This window comes from Bombina bombina, chromosome 6 (genome assembly GCF_027579735.1).
Source record: "Bombina bombina isolate aBomBom1 chromosome 6, aBomBom1.pri, whole genome shotgun sequence".
In the NCBI taxonomy this organism is placed as follows: domain Eukaryota; kingdom Metazoa; phylum Chordata; class Amphibia; order Anura; family Bombinatoridae; genus Bombina; species Bombina bombina.
In genome coordinates, this window is record NC_069504.1 from 646390642 (window position 1) to 646406141 (window position 15500).

Here is a 15500-nt window from a genome sequence, read left to right on the forward strand (position 1 = left end):
TAAAAAACTACAGAAGGCAATGCCATTTTCCATAAAGTAAGAAGGATGTTAAAGTGACATTAAACACTAAGGGTTAGATTACAAATGGATCGGTATATTGCGTTTTCGCAATCACAAAAACTCTGCTAGAGTTAAGTTTTTTGTGCTAGTCGGGTTGCACTCTTATTACAAGTTTAAAAAAATGATTTTGCTCAAGCGCTAACCCGACGAGCGCAAAAATCTGAACATCAAATATCATGTGCGCGTTCACGTATTCCCCCATAGAAGTCAATGGATGAAAAAAACATGCGACTATCGTGGAAACACAACCGCATTTTCGTAAAAGCGATAAACCTGTACCTAAAAATATGAATATTTCATATTCCAATGTTCTTAACATAACGCAATATGTTCTATTTATTCATAAATAAACATTTCTTCATATATCTGATGTTTTTTTTTAACAAATATATATTTATACCTATATACATGCATACATGATTATATATAGGTATAGATATATACAGAAATATATAGCAATATCTATTAAAAAATACTTAGAACATATTCTGCTATGTGCATAACATTGGAATGTGAAATATTTACAGTAAATACATAGTTAAACATATATCTATCTATCTATCTATCTATCTATCTATATATATATATATATATATATATATATATATATATATATATATATATATATATATATATATATATATATATATATAGACAGACAGACACATCTTTAGCAATGTATCTGTATGTATCTCAATGTTAAAGTACTTTGGCGGCTTTTCTTATTTTTCTAACACCCGAGATCTCATTTCTTTGAGCCCTTATAACTTTTTTTGGGCAATATTTATCTTGAATAATGTTTATTAGACAGTGTTGTTATGAGTGTAACTGTAATTTGTAATGTATTTTTATAGTGTTTTGAGCAACTTTTTAGTTTCGGAAAACAGCTAACCACAGCTCTGAGATTGGGGTAAGAATTGTAGTGTAAATCGCGATTTCTCTCAACTTGTAATAAAAAAACAATTAAAACAAATTGCGAAAACACGATATCGCTTGCGCAAAAACGTTTGCGTCTCACTTGTTATCTAGACCTAAATAAATAGAATGACGCACTCAAAGAAAAGATTAGTCTGAGAATAACATGTTCATGCATTTTTTAACGTTTCATTAGTTGTTGTTTAAATATTGGCAAAATAAGTGTAAAGTTTTAGAGTCTATAAAACAATGCAAGCTACCATATTGTAACTTAGGTTTCTCTGCTGTGGCCAATTAGTGACAGTTATAAATAGCTCACCCTTTTCATAAAGCTCCTGATGCACAACTCTTGTGCTGATGTTGCTTTAAAAATCAGTTTTGAACTCTGTAGTGAGTGATGCATGAGATGATAGGCAATTTGTAGGCATCCCCACCTGTGAGTTTGTGTGGGCTATCACACAGTTGGTGGGCTGTAGGTGCTCGTAAACACTTCCACTTCACAATAATAACACAGCTGACCAGGGCAGTTCTAGTAGGACAGAAATTTCACAAACTGACTTATGGCAAATGTGGCATCCTATGACTGTGCCGCAGTGACAGTGCCACTTTTAATTTTAAAATAAATAATTTATAGAGTTTTTTCCCCCAAACAATTTTAGGGCCTAAAACCACCCACAAATGGGATTTTCAAATAGATTTGAATGGGTTAAAATCTGAAAACCCCACAAATACAATGCAGTTTGCATGGGCTTCCTATTTGCTTAGAATGGGCTCCTTGACAAATCTGGAAGTCAGAGAGACATGACATTCCAAATTGTGGCTTATAATGTTTTGGTTTAGTTTACATACATTTTTATCTGTATACATTTCCCTTTGAAAAGTATCCCTCCCTCCACATTATTCTGAATTTTGTTTTTAGAGATTTTTGAGTCCATACAATAAGATGCCAGTTGACCAAAGTATACTTGCATGTAAGTTAGGAGTTAAATTAGATCCTAAATGAATTCCTGGTCTTAAAATAAAACCTCCCTGGCCTAAAATAAAAATACAGATCTCTAGAATTTATACTTATAATTAGTTTATCTGATATAACTACACATCTGCTTTCTTGTGGTAGTGGATAGAAAGAACTAAGTATTTGCTTTATCTTGCATTGGATTATAGCAGACACATTTTGGTTGTGCGTAACAATAAAGGTGGAACTCGGCAGATTAATTCCTGTGTATTTCAGAGAGGAACAAAGTGTTACTTTGCTGGTGGTTCCTGAGTAGGAAGTGAGCTGTCAAACACTTTACCTTTTAAATACACTTTTGGGAATGAAGCTATCTCCTCCCTTCCGTATTATCAATGGGAAGAGGGGTGTGTGTTTGTTTAATGCAACTCCGTAGCTAACATCTCATCTTTGTTTCCTGTTTCCTGGATCAGGATGGTGGGAAAAGTCATAGACTGGGCACATGAATTGCATCTGTAAACAAGTGTTAGTTCTTTGTCAATCCTCTATAGTAAGTCAACTAACATAAGAGAAAAAACTAAATGACGTGCTGCAGTTATAATAAGTATTAAACAGTATTCATGCCTGTGGGTGCTGGTAGCAATAATAAGTATATCCCCCTTAGCAAGGATCTCAGGTTATCAATGCCACTTCCATTCTATGCAGTTGAACTGATGCAAACATGTACTTCTATGGATAAAGCTTTTTAAACTATTGTATTTTACTTGCTTGTTTGGACACTTTGGGCTATATTACGAGTGGAGCGCTATTTATCACTTCCGCTCGCACATTAACTCCACTAGAAGTAAGCTTTATGTGTGCGTCGGGTTAAATGTAAATAGTTTTCAAACGAGCGCTAACCCTATGCGAGCAAAAAGCCGAACTTTGAATATTGCAAACACATTAACGCATTCCCCCATAGACTTCAATGGAGCTCAAAAAGTGGGGGGAAATAAACAACATTACTCGCACGCAAACCAGATCACATTTTTTCAAGTGTTCTAACCCGACATGAAATATTTGTATTGGTAAAAAAAAAGAAAAGGCGTGTGTGTGTATATATATATATATATATATATATATATATATATATATATGTATATATATATATATATATATGTGTGTGTGTATATATATATATATATATATATATATATATATATATATATTTATATATATTTAGAACATATTCCCCTATTGAAGAACATTGGAATGTAAAATATTTACAGTAAATACATAGTTAAAAACTTTATTAAATATGAATATTGCATAAATATGCTTTTACATGTTTTCAGCTACTTGACTGCAAAGGGCTCTATTCACATTTATTTATATATATATATATATATACAGGTGGCCCTCGGTTTACGCCGGTTCAATTTGCGCCGTTTCAGAATAACAACCTTTTTTTCAGTCATGTGACTGCTATTGAAAGCTTTGGAAAGCAAAGTGCACTAATTAAAATAGCCAGTAGGTGGAGCTGTCCGCTTGTTTTGCAGCAAAGTTATGCAACTTAACAGCCTGAAATTGATCTGTGTACACAGAGCAGACATTAGCTATCGAGCAACAAGATTTAGCAGCCACTTCCCTATTATCTTCCTGTCCAGCTGCTTGAGGTGAGGGTGCCTAACTGCTTATTAATCACTGCAGATTGAAATGCATAGAATAGGTGCAGACCCAATATTATCTAACATGCTAACAATGCAGAGAACTGATTGCAGAAAAATGCAAGTAAAAAAACGTTTTTGTTTATTAAACTTAGTTTGATGATGATGCAATCTATATTATTAGGTTTATAATGCTGTTTAGCATTTAAAGTCTTCATTTCAAAGCTTTAAAAATAATGTATTGGGTGTTACTTATGACAATTTTGAGAGGGGCCTGGAACCTAACCCCCTCACTTCCCATTGACTTACATTATAAACTGGGTTTCAATTTACAACGGTTTCGATTTACAACCATTCCTCCTGAAACCTAACCCCGGCATAAACTGAGGGCTACCTGTATATATATTTATATATTTATATATATATATATATATATATATATATATATATATATATATATATATATATGTATATGTATATATATATATATATACATATATATATATATGTGTATATATGTCTGTAAATACATATATACAGTCACACATAAATACATATGTACACACATAAACATACATATATACATGTGACTACATATTTAGAGATGTATATGTACGTATCTCTATTTTAATGCCCTTTGCATGCCTTTTTGTTCCTAACACCTGAGACCTCTTTTTAATAATTTTTATTTGATAGTGTTGTTATTATTAGTGTAACTGTACTTTAAATATAATTTTGATATGTTTTGTACAACTTTTTTGTGGAGCATAATCGTTAACCAGAGCTCTGAAGTTGCGATATCCCGAAGCCTGTTAAATTTGATCGCGCTCATTTGAAGGCTTTACTTTTAGCTTGTAATACCTGAGCTACTTCCGGTGCACGCAAAGAGCCGCAATAAACCCCTTTTCTCCAACATTGGTGTGTCCGGTCCACGGTGTCATCCATTACTTGTGGGATATTCTCCTCCCCCACAGGGAAAGGCAAGGAGAGCACACAGCAAGAGCTGTCCATATAGTCCCTCCCAGGCTCCGCCTCCCCAGTCATTCTCCTTGCCGCTCTGAACAAGTAGCATCTCCTTGGGGATGGTGAGGAGTTTGTGGTGTTTAGTTGTAGTTTTTTATTCTTCTATCAAGAGTTTTTTATTTTAAAATAGTGCTGGTATGTACTATTTACTCTGAAACAGAAAGAGATGAAGAGTTCTGTTTGTGAGAGGAATATGATTTTAGCAGCAGTTACTAAAATCGTTTGCTGTTTCGACATAGGACTGTTGAGATGAAGTAACTTCAGTTGGGGGAAACAGTTAGCAGGCTCTTCTGCTCAAGGTATGACTAGCCATATTTCTAACAAGACTGTGTAATGCTGGAAGGCTGTCATTTCCCCTCATGGGGACCGGTAAGCCATTTTCTTAGTCTCAAACAGAATAAAGGGCTTATTATGGGCTATAAACTGGTAGACACTTTTAGGGGCTAAATCGATTGCTTTATTTAAGTATTATATGCAGTTTGAAGTTGAATTTCACACTTTTATAACATTGGGGAACGTTTTTTAGCACCAGGCACTTGTTAAGACACCTTCCCAGTCAGGAAGGGCCTTTCTCTGTAGTAGGCAGAGCCTCATTTTCGCGCCATTACTGTGCAGTTAATTTTGAGTTCAGTACATGCAGCTGCATGTGTGAGGGTCTGGAATCCACTAAAAACGTTCCTAGAAGGCTTCATTTGGTATCATATACCCCCCTGGACTGTAAGGGGGTTAAAATTAAAAACGGCTCCGGTTTCCACATTTTAAGGGTTAACAGCTTGAAAATTGGGGTGCAATACTTTGAATGTATTAAGACACTGTGGTGAAAATTTGGTAAAGATTGGATAATTCCTTCCTAGTTTTTCACATATTCAGTAATAAAGTGTGCCCTGTTTAACATTTAAAGAGACAGTAACGGTTTTGTTTTAAAACGGTTTTTGTGCTTTATTAACCAGTTTAAGCCTGTTTAACATGTCTGTACCTTCAGATAGATCATGTTCTGTATGTATGGTAGCCAATGTGGTTCCCCCTTCAAATATAGTGTGATAATTGTGCCATAGCGTCCAAACAAAGTAAGGACAGTACTGTCACAAATTGTAAAGTTGCCCAGGATGATTCCTCAGATGAAGGAAGTAGACATAGTTCTACATCATCTCCTTCTGTGTCTATACCAGTTATGCCCGCGCAGGCGACCCCTAGTACTTCTAGCGCGCCAATGCTTGTTACTATACAGTAATTGACGGCAGTAATGGATAACTCCATAGCTAATATTTTATCCAAAATGCCAGCATTTCAGAGAAAGCGCGATTGCTCTGTTTTAAACACTGTAGAGCAGGAGGGCGCTGATGATAATTTTTCTGTCATACCCTCACACCAATCTGAAGTGGCAGTGAGGGAGGGTTTGTCAGATGAGGAAATTTCTGATACAGGAAGAATTTCTCAGCAGGCAGAACCTGATGTTGTGACATTTAAATTTAAATTAGAGCATCTCTGCGCATTACTTAAGGAGGTGCTATCTACTCTGGATGATTGTGACAATCTGGTCAACCCAGAAAAATTGTGCAAGATGGACAGTTCCTTGAGGTCCCGGTGCACCCTGATGCTTTTCCGATACCTAAACGGGTGGCGGACATAGTGAATAAGGAGTGGGAGAAGCCAGGCATACCTTTTGTCCCTCCTCCTATATTTAAGAAATTGTTCCCTATGGTCGACCCCAGGAAGGACATATGGCAAACAGTCCCTAAGGTCGAGGGGGAGTTTTCTACTCTAGCCAAGCGCACGACCATTCCTATTGAGGACAATTGTGCTTTCAAAGATCCTATGGATAAAAAATTGGAGGGTTTGCTTAAAAAGATTTTTGTACAGCAAGAATACCTCCTTCAACCTATTTTGTGCATTATTCCTGTCACTACAGCGGCATGGTTCTGGTTCGAGGAACTGGAAAAGTCGCTCAGTAGGGAGACTCCGTATGAGGAAGTCATGGATAGAATTTACGCACTTAAGTTAGCTAATTCCTTTATTTTAGACGCCGCTTTGCAGTTAGCGAGGTTAGCGGCAAATAAATTCAGGGTTTACAATTGTGGCGCGCAGAGCGCTCTGGCTAAGAATAAGTCCAATTTTCATTCCTTTCGCAATTTCAGGAACGGACCGGCTTCCAACTCGGCAGCCTCTAGACAAGAGGGTAACGCTTCCCAGACTAAACCAGCTTGGAAATCAATGCAAGGCTGGAACAAGGGTAAACAGGCCAAGAAGCCTGCTGCTGCTACCAAGACAGCATGAAGAGGTAGCCCCCAATCCGGAACCGGATCTAGTAGGGGGCAGACTATCTCTCTTTGCTCAGGCTTGGGCAAGAGATGTTCAGGATCCCTGGGCACTAGAAATAGTCTCTCAGGGTTATCTTCTAGAATTCAAGGAACTACCCCCAAGGGGAAGGTTCCACATGTCTCACTTATCTTCAAACCAAGTAAAGAGACAGGCATTCTTACATTGTGTAGAAGACCTGTTAAAGATGGGAGTGATACACCCAGTTCCAACTGTGGAACAAGGTCAGGGGTTTTACTCAAATCTGTTTGTAGTTCCCCAAAAAAGAGGGAACTTTCAGACCAATTCTGGATTTAAAAATTCTAAACAAATTTCTCAGAGTGCCATCGCTCAAAATGGAAACTATTCGAACGATTTTACCTACAATCCAGGAGGGTCAATTTATGACTACCGTGGATTTAAAGTATGCGTATCTGCATATTCCTATCCACAAAGATCATCATCAGTTCCTAAGGTTCGCCTTTCTGGATGTGGCTCTCCCATTCGGACTAGCCACTGCTCCAAGGATTTTCACAAAGGTACTCAGGTCCCTTCTAGCGGTTCTAAGACCCAGGGGCATTGCAGTGGCACCTTACTTGGACGACATCCTAATTCAAGCGTTGTCTCTTTCAAAGACAAAGGCTCACACAGACATTGTTCTAGCCTTTCTCAGATCTCACGGGTGGTAGGTGAACATAGAAAAAAGTTCCCCGTCTCCGTCAACAAGAGTCCCTTTCTTGGGAACAATAATAGATTCTTTAGAAATGAAGATTTTCCTGACAGATGTCAGAGAGTCAAAGCTTCTAAACGCTTTTCAAGTTCTTCACTCTGTTGTACGGCCTTCCATAGCTCAGTGCATGGAAGTAGTAGGGTTTTTTGGTTGCAGCAATGGACATAGTTCCTTTTGCGCGAATTCATCTAAGACCATTACAACTGTGCATGCTCAAACAGTGGAATGGGGACTATACAGACTTGTCTCCAGTGATTCAAGTAGATCAGAAGACCAGAGACTCACTCCGTTGGTGGCTGACCCAGGATCACCTGTCCCAGGGAATGAGCTTCCGCAGACCAGAGTGGGTCATTGTCACGACCGACGCCAGTCTATTAGGCTGGGGCGCGGTCTGGGATTCCCTGAAAGCTCAGGGTCTATGGTCTCGGGATGAGTCTCTTCTACCGATAAATATTCTGGAACTGAGAGCGATATTCAATGCTCTCCGGGCTTGGCCTCAACTAGCAAAGGCCAGATTCATAAGATTCCAATCAGACAACATGACGACTGTTGCTTACTTCAACCATCAGGGGGGAACAAGGAGTTCCCTGGCGATGAGAGAGGTGACCAAGATCATCAAATGGGCGGAGGATCACTCCTGCCACCTGTCTGCGATCCACATCCCAGGAGTGGAAAACTGGGAGGCGGATTAGTCGTCAGACCTTTCATCCGGGGGAGTGGGAACTCCACCCGGAGGTGTTTGCCCAGTTGACCCAATTATGGGGCATTGCAGACATGGATCTGATGGCATCTCGTCAGAACTTCAAGGTTCCTTGCTACGGGTCCAGATCCAGGGATCCCAAGGCGACTCTAGTGGATGCATTAGTGGCGCCTTGGACTTTCAACCTAGCTTATGCGTTTCCACCGTTCCCTCTCATTCCCAGGCTGGTAGCCAGGATCAAACAGGAGAAGGCCTCTGTGATTTTGATAGCTCCTGCGTGGCCACGCAGGACTTGGTATGCAGACCTGGTGAATATGTCATCGGCTCCACCATGGAAGCTACCTTTGAGACAGGATCTTCTAGTACAAGGTCCATTCGAACATCCAAATCTAGTTTCTCTCCAGCTGACTGCTTGGAAATTGAACGCTTGATTTTGTCTAAGCGTGGGTTTTCGGATTCTGTGATAGATACTCTGGTACAAGCCAGAAAACCTGTGACTAGAAAGATTACCATAAAATATGGAAAAGATATATCTTTTGGTGTGAATCCAAGGGATTCCCATGGAGTAAGATTAAAATTCCTAGGATCCTTTCCTTTCTCCAAGAAGGTTTGGATAAGGGATTATCAGCGAGTTCTCTAAAAGGACAGATTTCTGCTTTATCTGTCTTGTTACACAAACGACTGGCAGCTGTGCCAGATGTTCAAGCTTTTGTTCAGGCTTTGGTCAGGATCAAGCCTGTTTACAGACCCTTGACTCCTCCCTGGAGTCTAAATTTGGTTCTTTCAGTTCTTCAAGGGGTTCCGTTTGAACCCTTACATTCCATAGATATCAAGTTGTTATCTTGGAAAGTTCTGTTTTTGGTTGCTATTTCTTCTGCTAGAAGAGTTTCTGAATTATCTGCTCTGCAGTGTAATCCGCCCTATCTGGTGTTCCATTCAGATAAGGTTGTTTTGTGTACTAAACCTGGTTTCCTTCCAAAGGTTGTTTCCAACAAGAATATTAACCAGGAAATAGTTGTGCCTTCTTTGTGTCCGAATCCAGTTTCAAAGAAGGAACGCTTGTTACACAATTTAGATGTAGTCCGTGCTTTAAAGTTCTAGTTAGAAGCAACAAAGGAATTCAGACAAACGTCTTCTCTGTTTGTCGTTTATTCTGGCAAGAGGAGAGGTCAAAAAAGCTACTGCTACCTCTCTTTCCTTTTGGCTGAAAAGCATCATACGATTGGCTTACGAGACTGCCGGACGGCAGCCTCCTGAACGAATCACAGCTCACTCTACTAGGGCTGTGGCTTCCACATGGGCCTTCAAGAACGAGGCTTCTGTTGATCAGATATGTAAAGCAGCGACCTGGTCTTCTCTGCACACTTTGTCCAAATTCTACAAATTTGATACTTTTGCTTCTTCGGAGGCTATTTTTGGGAGAAAGGTTTTGCAAGCCGTGGTGCCTTCTGTTTAGGTAACCTGATTTGCTCCCTCCCTTCATCCGTGTCCTAAAGCTTTGGTATTAGTTCCCACAAGTAATGGATGACACCGTGGACCGGACACACCAATGTTGGAGAAAACAGAATTTATGCTTACCTGATAAATTACTTTCTCCAACGGTGTGTCCGGTCCACGGCCCACCCTGGTTTTTTAATCAGGTTTGAAGAATTTCTTTCTCTATACACTACAGTCACCACGGCACCATATAGTTTCTCCTTTCTTTCTCCTAACCATCGGTCGAATGACTGGGGGGGCGGAGCCTGGGAGGGACTATATGGACAGCTCTTGCTGTGTGCTCTCCTTGCCTTTCCCTGTGGGGGAGGAGAATATCCCACAAGTAATGGATGACACCGTGGACCGGACACACCGTTGGAGAAAGTAATTTATCAGGTAAGCATAAATTCTGTTATTGCTTGCGCATAACAGCGCACCATTGTCAGTGAAGTAGGGGTATGTCATGTGATGATGTGCTTCCACACACTTCTAGTAAGATGTTCTGACTCAACACTAAACACTAGATTCTCTACTTACAGACACTAACATTACTTTTGTTTTCCATTGATACACTCACTAACCTGCAATTAACCACAGTTTGTCTAGACGTAACTGGTTTAACGTTGCTATATGTCACTTTTATTTTATAGGCGCTGTTTTCCTTAGTGTCTGTTGTCATGAGGTTCTGTTTGTGTAGGTATTAAGATATACTAACTGGTAGTACTGACAAGTATTTACTTTGATGACACAGAAGGGATACTATCTCCACCCTGGAGCCATCTTCATACCTCAAAATATTGAGGTCAAGAAATGTGAACCCGTTAGAATGTAAGCCTATGAGCCCAGCCTTCATAAGAGCCTTTACCCATTTGATCCCTATAAATGTTAGCCTGTATACTATGTTTATAGCGCTGTGGAATCTGTTGGCGCTCTACAAATACCTGTTAATAATAATAATAATAATAGTTGCCACTTCTATTTAATTAATAGTAATTAATGGATAAAATATATATTTTTCTTGGTCTAAATATTTCGGTATTTGTAGTGAAATCATTCTATGTTGTGTAAATGAATAGAAAAAAACGTTATCAGAAGTTATTTTACATACACTTTTGCATGTTCTTGAGTGCTGCTGCTGACACATGGGGGGCTATTTATCAAAGGTCTTGCGGACCTCGCTGAATGCGGAGAACGTATTGCATTTAACATTGCACCAGCAGCCCACAAGAGCTGCTGGTGCAACGCCGCCCCCTGCTGACTCGCGGCCGGGAGGTGTCAATCAACCCAATTCCGGCGATACCTGTCCGCCTCATCAGAGCAGGCGGACAGGGTTATGGAGCAGCAGTCTTTAGACCGCTGCTTCATAACTGCTGTTTCTGGCGAGTCTGAAGACTCGCCAGAAACACGGGCCCACAAGCTCCGTTCGGAGCTTGATAAATGGGCCCCATGGTCTCATCTGCACTGTTTGCATGTACAAATATCAGATACATGTGCACAAGGTTAACCTGTGTATGCTAGGGCGACTATGCACAAGATGAGTAATTATTGACTGTGAGGTAACTTGTTATGTCTGGGAGTTTCTCTGATAGAGATAAAAAAAAGTTGTGGTTTTCATGTCAAGCATATAATTTACAGATAATTTACCTTTTGTAGAATGGATTTTGATGATGAAGATGGAGAGGGACCAAGCAAATTTTCAAGGTTAGTAATTGATTGACATCTCACCTCCTTTTTTTAAAAGACTGTATGTAGTAGCCTGACATATAGCACATTAACATTCTTTGTTCTTGTTACCCTCTCTAGGTATGAATTTATAGACCAAGCTGCTCAGGATAAGGTAGGAGAGAGAAGCTGGTTCACTTCCCGTATCCAGTCAACAGATTTATGGTGTCTCTTGAGATAGTTGGTTGTTTCCAGGTTTGAAGATGACCAAAGTCCACTGGACCGAGACCAACTGAGCAGGTAGGACAAATCACTTCTGCTATGTTTTGAAGAAAGTTGCCAGTGAAACACCTGTAAGTTTGGGCTCCCAACCTAGCTATGTAGACCACTGTTCTATGTTTGTGTATGCAATGGTTTCTGGCATAATATGTGATAACCTCTACTTGTGCCACTGAACCAACCCTTGGGTTGTGGGCTGTCTTCAAGTGCAGGAGAAAGTATTACCAGTAAAAATTACATTTGCGTGTATGTATATATGTGTATATATATATGTGTGTGTGTGTATATATATATATATATATATATATGTGTGTGTATGTATATATTAATATATATGTGTATGTGTGTATGTATATATTAATATATTAGTGTGTGTATGTATATATTAATATATATGTGTGTGTGTGGCCTTCAGTTTACACCATGGTTCCATTCTTGACGGAAAAAAATAAGTTAAATGAGTTATGTTCCAGAATTCTCTTAAACTATAAAGGGACAGTAGTTCAAAGTCTCTTGTCCATAATAGTCAGCAAATTATTTATTGCTGGTAACGTATCCTTTGAAAGAGTTCACAAAAAGTGCAATATTTTGTTACGTATGTGTGTGTATGTTTATGTCTATTTCTCACTATGTACACATATATATGTATATTATATAGCAACATAATTATTGCACAGGCAATTAGCACATCTAGACAAGTATCCCTGCTTGCCTTTACCCAGAAATACCCCATATACACTGTTAACAGTGCACCAGAGGATTCTGGGTAAGACATACAAATTAGATATGCAACATCTCAGGCTTTTTGTTCTGATAATGTGTTAAAACAAAGCAATCCCTATTGGGGTCTGGAACATAACTCATTATCAGAAGCAAAAACCCTGAAATGTTGCATAATTTGCATATCTTGCACAGAATATTGGTAACAGTGTATAATGGAGTATTCTGGGTAAAGGCAAGCGCGGATACTTGCCTAGATGTGCTAATTGCCTATGGAATAATTATTTTGCTTAACTTTTATGAAATGGAGGATTTTAATCTCATGCTTTTATCTACACCATATGTTGTGTATACACTCACATGAGTTGAAATCATCACTAAAGTTTACCGGTTGGGGAAAAAAGTTTACTAGACCAGTGATTTGCAACCTTTTTTTTGCTGTGGCACACTTTTTTACATAAAAAAATCCTGTGGCACACCACCATCCCAAAATTGTATAAAATCACACATTGTAGCCTAATACAGTATATATATATATATATACACACACACACTGTACTGTGCTGTCATGCCTCCTACAAACTATACATGACATATTGACATTTATTCACAAACAATCATAATGACTGTCTGTGAATGAATGTCAATATCATGGTTGTAAATGATGCCTGATGAGCCTGTCACATACCTCCCAATATTTCAAAATTTGAAAGAGGGACACCCCCGCACTGTTGTCAGTCTGCCGCGGCACACCTGAGGATCTCTCACGGCACACTAGTGTGCCACAGCACACCGGTTGAAAAACACTGTACTAGACCACTTAAAGGGTAGTAAAGTCAAATTTAAACTTACATTGTTTGGATAGAGCATTACATTTTAACCAACTTTCCAATTAATTTATTTTTTATTAATTTTGCTTTGTTCTTTTGATATCTTTTGTTAAAAATTAATCTTAGGTGAGTTCAGGAGTGTGCACGTTTTTTAAGGCATCTGGTAGCAGTGCTTGCAACATTGTTAATAGCAGTTTTATACATAGTTACAAACACTGATGCCTTAGACTGCTACCGACCAGTGCACGCTCTTAAAGAGACAGTATACTGAAAAATTGTCTTTATAGTAATGTATTTTCAATGACTTGTTATACCAGCTGCAGAGTATAAAATGTATAAGGAATTGCATTTTCAGGTTTATTTGTGTATATGAAGTAGCTGGTTTTGTGCTTTTAAACCACAGCCTATTACAATGGGTTGAGTTTCAGATAATATCAGATCTCATTATGTTATCACTTTGTGTACACACACTTGCTTTCTTATCTTATATTTGTCTGGAAAACCAAAGCGCAGTACTTAGAGAGAACAATTGAAAATTAAAATTTTATTACTTATATGGATACTGAACCCCAAATATGTTTATTTCATGATTCAGATAGAGCATGCAATTTTAAGCAACTTTCTAATTTATTCCTATTATAAAGTTTTCTTTATTCTCTTGATATCTTTATTTGAAAAAGCAGGTATTTAAGCTTACGGGCCGGCCCATTTTAGGTTCAGCACCCTGGATAGGGCTTGCTTATTGGTGGGAACATTTAGCCACCAATAAGCAAGCATAACCCAGGTGCTGAACCAAAGATGGGCCGGCTTGTAGGCTTACATTCCTGTTTTTTTCAAATAAAGATACCAAGAGAACAAAGAACAACTGATAACAGGAGTAAATTAGAAAGTTGCTTAAAATTTCATGCTGTATGTGAACCATGAAAGAAAAAAATTGGGTTCAGTATCCCTTTAACTATCCTGTACCCCACTGGGAGTGTAATTTATTCTGCTGGCTGTGTTTACATAGACTTGTCAATAGCCTAGACTTTAGTATAGAATATTACAGTATAGGTGGGAATACCACAGACGGCATTAGCTATTTCAAATGCCAAAATAAGGGTACATGAGCTACTTGTAAACAATGTAATACACTCCAGCAGGTCAAATGGATCACTGGGAACAATTTAAAGATGAGATTTTGGGGGGGTGAACTTTCCCTTTAAGCTTCTTTCAGCCTACCTAGGTTTATTTTTGATCAAATAATACAAAGAGAACAATGCAAATTTGATTATATAAGTAAATTGGAAAGTTGTAAAAGTTTAATTTTGACTTTACTGTCCTTTAATGTTAAGTTACCAAAATAGTAAAATCCCTTACTCATCTGCTGCAGTTTTCTACTAGCCCGTGGCTAGTAAACACCCCTCTAGCCCTGTGTTGATCAATTACTTTGTCTGTGCATTAATCTGTTACATTTTAATCTACTCCTGCTATGCATTCCACTGTCAGGAAAGGAGTTTAAGAGATTTATGTTCTGCAGGCCTTATCACAAATAAAATACCAGGGAGGAATGTTCTGCAGACCTGTGCCATCATTAAGGTAGAAATATGTGTGCCTCCTTTCACTGTCTGATTGTTGATGTTTTAAAGGTGCAGCTGTGTACCCTAAACCTCACTTGTTCTCACTTTTTCACATACTGGGCACCCTTTTGATTTATTCTGACAGCTGTTGGACATAGAGATCGAGAACAAGATAGAAACAAGGATTTTGACAGTAGATAAGAACCAAAAAACCCATCAAGTTTGCTCATATTTTTTTCTGATGTGTAGGCCTAATTAATAATTATAGTAAAATGTATCAAGATTGCAGGCGGACAGTTTTGCGATACAGTACCAGACTACAACATTAGTGCAAAAAGTTTCATCATTTAAAAAGAAAAAAAGCATTAATTCCGTTGTCAGAACATACTGGTAACAAACATAATTCATAATGATTCTCAATAAAAAAGATTTGAATGAAAAGAGCTCCAAAGTATATACATTGTATGTGTGTATATATATATATTTCTAAGGATACTTTTTTATAGATGGGTGTAACACTTTATTTTAATGTATTTATGTTTGGTGCAACTTTTTATTTGGCCTTAATCCTTTACGCGAGGACTTCAATTGCGCTAAACAGACGAGCGCAATTTTTTTTGCGTTTGTACGGTCCCGTTTGCTTTCAACATGTA

General features: G+C 38.4%; 1 protein-coding gene across 3 annotated transcripts in view; it reads left to right on the forward strand.

Moving 5' to 3' along the window:
• Positions 1 to 15500, forward strand: part of ARNT2 (aryl hydrocarbon receptor nuclear translocator 2) — a 162587-nt gene that overhangs the window by 49794 nt on the left and 97293 nt on the right. For all 3 annotated transcript variants that reach the window (XM_053717672.1, XM_053717673.1, XM_053717674.1), the window contains one exon: positions 11451 to 11498. In XM_053717672.1, the coding sequence (XP_053573647.1) occupies positions 11451 to 11498 (48 nt within the window). The remainder of the gene's footprint in view (positions 1 to 11450; positions 11499 to 15500) is intronic.